Source organism: Pterocles gutturalis, unplaced genomic scaffold, assembly GCF_000699245.1.
Source record: "Pterocles gutturalis isolate BGI_N339 unplaced genomic scaffold, ASM69924v1 scaffold3391, whole genome shotgun sequence".
Classification (NCBI taxonomy): domain Eukaryota; kingdom Metazoa; phylum Chordata; class Aves; order Pterocliformes; family Pteroclidae; genus Pterocles; species Pterocles gutturalis.
Window position 1 is genome coordinate 33,515 of NW_010105177.1, and position 6,122 is coordinate 39,636.

Consider the following 6,122-nt stretch of genomic DNA (forward strand, 5'->3'; position numbering starts at 1 on the left):
TGTAGGAGCAGGATGTGCAGAGCTGTCTCGGTGTCATGTGAGCAGGCACACATCAGTCCCAGGTCAGTTCCTGGTGCTTTAGATAGGAGAGAAATGTACCCCCAGCCACGTGCTGGGCTGAGATCCGACCTGGCCAAAGGAACCATTGGGCTGCCGTTCCTTCCAGCATTAGTTTCTCTGGGAGCATCACTGGGACCAAATTGGTTTGACCCTGCTTTAAGTAATTTTTCTCTTACATTTCCAACAGCAGTGTCAGGTCTAGGTGCACCGGTCATTTGACCTGCTTACTCTGCTACCTCGCTATTAAATTAGCAGTTATAAATGAAATAGGAACCGTGGATTTAAGTATAACCCCTTTGTCTTCCTGGCTGCCAGGTAGCTGTTCCATTCAGCTAATGTCTCTTTGCTCCAGTTCATCATAAAATAATGCACAGGAAATCAAGTTCTTCGCACATGGCTGTACAGATTGGTCTGAGGCATTTGCAGTGGTGGTATAGTGAGATCTGTTGTAAGGCTGGTTTTTAATTGATTAATTTTTCTGCCATTAATTTACCTTATCCATTAAACCAGCCTTCCTTACTTTAATGACGGAGAAATCAGTGAATTATCCGTTCTGTTGTATACGAGTGCTGTATTAAAGTATTAGTGCATTCCAGAAGGTGAGCAGTGAATAAAACATGCTCTGAACATGTGGTTATGCAACTGTTCCATGGAAATGAAACGGACAAACAGTACACTTGATTAATTTTTTTTTTCCCAGTAAATTGGCACTGTGATTCACTTCCAGCTAAATTTGCAATCTGTGTTCTCAGGTGGCATTAATATTGGAGCCCCAGCAGGAGAGCTGTGGCGGCTGGGGCTGCTTTGATTGCATTTTTAACGAAAGTTGTTGGAGAGAGCACGGAGCTTGATGCAAATGTGCTGGTAAATGAAATGCAGAGCTTTTAGGTTCTCTGTAGGTGGGTCAGGCCGTGCACAAATGTATAGTGACAGCGTGCTCGGGAGAGGCACTCTGTTAATGTGGCACAATGGGGGTCTTTGTGTGTCTCTGTTGCTCTGTATCAAGTTTACTCTCTTGACAGATAAAAATAATCTTTTTGATGTCTGGCGACTCCATAAACACTAGGTAAGATCTGTCAGGGACTCGAGCTATCTCGGTAATGGAGACTCTGGAACTGGATCTCCGTTAGGAGTTTGCTAAAACTGAAAAGCTCGCAGAGGGCTGAACAGTTTCACCCGGACCTGTGGTAGAACTGCAGAATAAAATGAAATAAGAATTCACTTTTGCCGTTGCTTCCCTGACACGAAACTCCTTTCAGCCTTTAAAGCTATATTTTGTAGCCTTCAGGCTGGTCTTATTGTGTTTTTCCTAATTGACTCGACTTGGAAAGGTCATCACACCCTGCTAGATTGTGTAATATTTAACTTAGCATCAAAAATGAGGATCTTGGGATTGATGTCAAATGGATGCTGTTCCCAACTGAATAGCAAAGCCCATTCATAGTCATCCAAGTATTCAACTTGCTAATGCTAATGAATAACTTTCCGGCCCTCTGCAGAGGGAAAGACTAACCACGAAAAGGCAGGATGGGAGAGCGGCATAGAGCAGGTATTGAGAGCGTGCGATTCACACCATCTAAATCCAGATCACAGCTTTAATACCTGTTTTATTTATAGATTTTTTTAAAGTTATAATTTCTAGCTTTTTGCAAAGCTTTAGCATAGCAAACAGTCTCTTCTGATGCCAAGTTCAGTGATGACTAACACTATTTACAGGACTGTTTTGTAATCTCAGATCAGCCCACATTAACGGGAAGTTACGTTTTCCCATAAACGGTGCCTGAGAGTTGCTGAGGCCGGAGCTGGCCATCCAGGCTCTCCTGTTTGGAAAAAATTATGTCAGCTTTCAGAACAACTTAAAAAAAATTTCTAATGAATTTAGGGAGATCAAATTGTACTTCCTCCATTTGATTTTTTTTGCATTAGGACCTTTCATTCCTCTGTTCTAAAAACTCCTGATAAAAATAAGCAGAGGGGGTATTGCATAAGCACTGCGAAGTCATTTGCCCGATCTGCATTTCTCAGTGCATGAGATCAGCTCAGAATATCTGATATGAGAAAGCTACCGGTGCACAACTGCTGTAACTGATAGGAGTTACCTCTGTGAGTCATCTGGTAGGATGGTAAGTTGGTCTTTTTTTTTTTTAAGTTCAAGTTTTTATGAGTGTTTTTCTAAAGCTCTGTAGCTGTTACTGTAAATCCCAGGAAAATCTGGCACAGAGTCTTGTAACATGAATCAGTGTGTCTGTATGCTTCCAGGTGACCTTGCAATTGGGAAAAATACCATTTTATCCCTGTGGTTAAAAACAAAAAGGAATAGTTGCTATATAAGAGGTTGCCAGAGGGGTTAAGGCAGAGATAGTGCTCCCTCAGATCTGCTGCCTTCCCTGTCACCCGGACGGTCACCAGGCAAGTGACTCCTGGTGCCAGCTACAGCAGATTTGCTGCCCTCGGGTCGTGGTCTCAGGCACGGAGCATCCGCCGTGCAGATGGTGAAGCTACATCAGGCCAGCAATAACGTTGTGGCTAATGCCTTGGCCTTCCTTGGGCTGGAGCAGTTCGGGAACTGCTTTAGCTTCATGGAAAAAAAAGGAGGGGGGGAAGAGAAAAAAAATATTCCTTTTTTTTTTTTCCTTTTTTTTAAAAAATTATTTAAATGTGACAGATCTCTGATGACCCCAAGCCCAGCAAAATGGGCTTGTGTTGCACAGAAATTACACTTTCTTAGGAAATACCCCCAGTGCACCGAGTTGTGTGAATGCTAAAAGCTGCAAAGGTGGTGTGAGAGGAAGGCTGGGAGCCAGGAACTTGTCTTGTGATGCTGCCCTTGAGTTTTGGGGCCCTACCTTCCCTTGCAGCTCCAGCTGAAGACTCAACAGATGCTGTTAAAACAGTAATGAAGTGTGCACGGACTGGGGAGGGAATCTCACAAATGCCTTGCAGGCTCGCTGAGCAAGGAGGGCGGAAATGCGTGGAGCTGGCTGTAGCCTCCTTGCTCCCTGCAGCGCAGCTCCAGGCATTGCTGCAGGCAGAGGCCCTTGGCACGAGCACAGCACTTTGAGCTGGCGAGAAACTTACTGACAGGATGGTTGGAAAATGCCGATTTTGAAGAAATCGAAGTGTTCTGTGGGGAACGTGTTGATTTTTCATCAGGTTTTTCTGATGGAAAGCAGGCAGCTTTCCCAGGGTGACCCTGCCTGGTATTGGCTCCTGCGAGCCGCTGAGCCAGGAGCCCGGGCACACAGGGAGCCCAGGCACTGCTCTCGCTGCCGAAACACCTGTGACGGGGAAATTTTGGTGGTTTTCCTCCTCAAATGAGAAATTGATGCAGGCTGTAAAAGAGGCATGTTTGTGTATTTGTTTTTAAGCAGATAATTCAGAGGTTGTATGTGTGCAAATACAGTAAATCTAAGGTCAAGTTAAATTTTTCCAGTGAAAGAGGCTGAAAATGATTTATCAAGTGAATCAGTTAAATACCAGGACAGTCGTGCTTTGTCTAATTCCAAGGGAACTAACCCCTCCTCCCTCTCCTTGTCCTCAGGTTCACTGGCAAATATGAACATTTGTCAACAGTTGACAACAACTCCTTGGGACATAATGAATTTGCTGGAATCTAGACTACAGAGCACTTGCAATAGTGCTTTTAAAATTTGAATTTAAATTAAATGAAAGAAGAATAATCATCTGGATCAATTGTAGTGATGGCTAGCAAAAGAAAATCCACAACTCCCTGCATGATACCAGTAAAAACACTGGTGCTTCAGGAGACTGAACTGGACACTGTAGAAGATGATCGTGAAGGAACTCAACAAGATGCTCCAGCAGAAGGGCCAGCAGCTAGTGATACTGGTACCAGTAACAGTAACAACGGAGCTTTGTCTAATGGGCACCGCGGTATTGTTGACAGCGACACTTATATCTGTAAGTCTTGTGACTTTGGATCTCAAGACGTTCATCACTTCTTTGGGCACTTGGACTCTGAGCACTTAGACTTTAGCAAAGACCCTGCGTTTGCATGTATTGGATGCAACTTTCTGGCAAATAGCCAGGAAGGGCTCTTGCACCACAATGCAGAGTCACATGCTGGTGAAACGAGCTTTGTCTGGAGGGTGGCTAAGCAGGACAACCGCACAACTGTGGAGCAAAGTCTCTGTGAGGCCGCCAGCAGCCATGACCTTCCGGGAGAGGTCCCTGAAGAAGGGGTGGACGGCCAGTCAGAAATTATCATTACCAAAACCCCCATCATGAAGATAATGAAAGGCAAACCTGAGGCCAAAAAAATCCACACACTGAAGGAGAATGTGTCAAGTCAGTTGGGCAGTGAGTCAGAGGTGAAAGATGGAGAGCATTCATTCCCAAACGGGTCTGTGCCGGTCAGCCAGCCCACTGCAAGTTCAACAAAATCATCTCATATAGTGAATGGCTCCATCATAGGAAACGTGCCTGTCCTGCAGGCGGGTGTTGCACAACTTGTGTCACTGCCACAGCAACCCCCGTTGCATCAGCAGCTACCTACGTCCAAGTCCCTTCCCAAGGTGATGATTCCCCTGAGCAGCATTCCAACCTACAATGCCGCCATGGACTCCAACAGCTTCCTGAAAAACTCTTTCCACAAGTTTCCCTACCCCACCAAAGCCGAGCTCTGCTACTTGACTGTAGTGACAAAGTACCCAGAAGAGCAGCTGAAGATCTGGTTCACTGCCCAGAGGTTGAAGCAGGGCATCAGCTGGTCACCGGAGGAGATCGAAGATGCCAGGAAGAAGATGTTCAACACCGTTATTCAGTCTGTGCCACAACCCACCATTACAGTTTTGAACACGCCGTTGGTTGCAAATCCCGGGACCGTCCCCCATCTTATCCAGGCGACATTACCCGGCCACGTGGTGGGGCAGCCAGAGGGCACGGGGGGGCTGCTGGTCACACAGCCCATCATGGCAAACGGGTTGAAGGGCACCAGCTCCTCCTTCACCTTGTCAGTGACTTCTGTCCCCAAGACACAGCCGGCCGTACAGCACGGCACGGTGAGCTCCAGCAGCGCGTCAGCCGTGAACAGCGGCCAGTCGCTCCTCCCCGCCTGCCCAGCCATCTCCTCGCAGACCTTCCTGGATCCCAATGTCTACAAAAACAAGAAGTCCCACGAGCAGCTCTCGGCCTTGAAAGGCAGCTTCTGCAGAAACCAGTTCCCTGGCCAGGCTGAAGTCGAGCAGCTGTCAAAAATCACGGGCCTGTCCACCAAGGAGATTCGCAAATGGTTCAGCGATAGGAGGTACCACTACAGAAATGTGAGGAGCGGTCGGGCTGTCTTCCCTGGAGACAGTGCTCTGGATTCCCTGCCCGAAGTACCCTTCGACGCCTCGCCCCGAGGAGCCGAGCTGAGCCCTGCGGCAGCAGGGAGTGACGCGCCCCCTCCCCCGCCACGGCGGCAATCGTGGCACCAGGCACCCGACTTCACGCCGACCAAGTACAAAGAGCGGGCTCCGGAGCAACTGAAGGCCCTGGAAAGCAGTTTTGCCCAAAATCCCCTTCCTGCAGAGGAAGAGGTGAACCGCCTGAGGGGGGAAACGAAGATGACGCGGAGGGAGATCGATAGCTGGTTCTCGGAGAGGAGGAAGAAGAAGGTGGCGGAGGATAATAAGAAAGTGGAGGAGGCAGCTCGGCAGGAGGAGGAGGAGGCAGAAAATGGTGGCAGGGAAGGGGAGGACTCCTCAGATGAGCTGAGGACTGCGAGTGAAAATGGCTCGGTTGACGCCTCCGGCAGCAACCCGGACTCGGCGGAGCGGAAGGTGAGTCCCATCAAAATCAACCTGAAGAACCTGCGAGTGACCGAGTCCAACGGCAAAACCGAGTTACCGGCAGCTGGTGCAAACGAGAAAGGGGACGGCAGCTCCAGCCGGCCACCCACCCCTCCGAAAACCAAGCTGAACTTTAAAAAAACAGCCCAGCAGCGGCATCTGCTGAAGCAAATGTTTGTGCAGACCCAGCGGCCCACGAACCAGGAGTACGACGCCATCGTTTCGCAGACAGGCCTGCCACGGGCCGAGGTCATTCGCTGGTTCGGGGAC

General features: G+C 48.4%; 1 protein-coding gene across 1 annotated transcript in view; it reads left to right on the forward strand.

Annotated features, from left to right (window-relative positions):
• Positions 1 to 3,761: 3,761 nt before the first annotated feature.
• Positions 3,762 to 6,122, forward strand: part of ZHX3 (zinc fingers and homeoboxes 3) — a gene marked incomplete at its 3' end in the record, with an annotated part of 2,601 nt that continues 240 nt past the window's right edge. Inside the window, exon 1 of the mRNA XM_010087264.1 lies at positions 3,762 to 6,122. This exon is cut by the window's right edge and continues 240 nt beyond it. Coding sequence (XP_010085566.1) covers positions 3,762 to 6,122 — 2,361 coding nt within the window.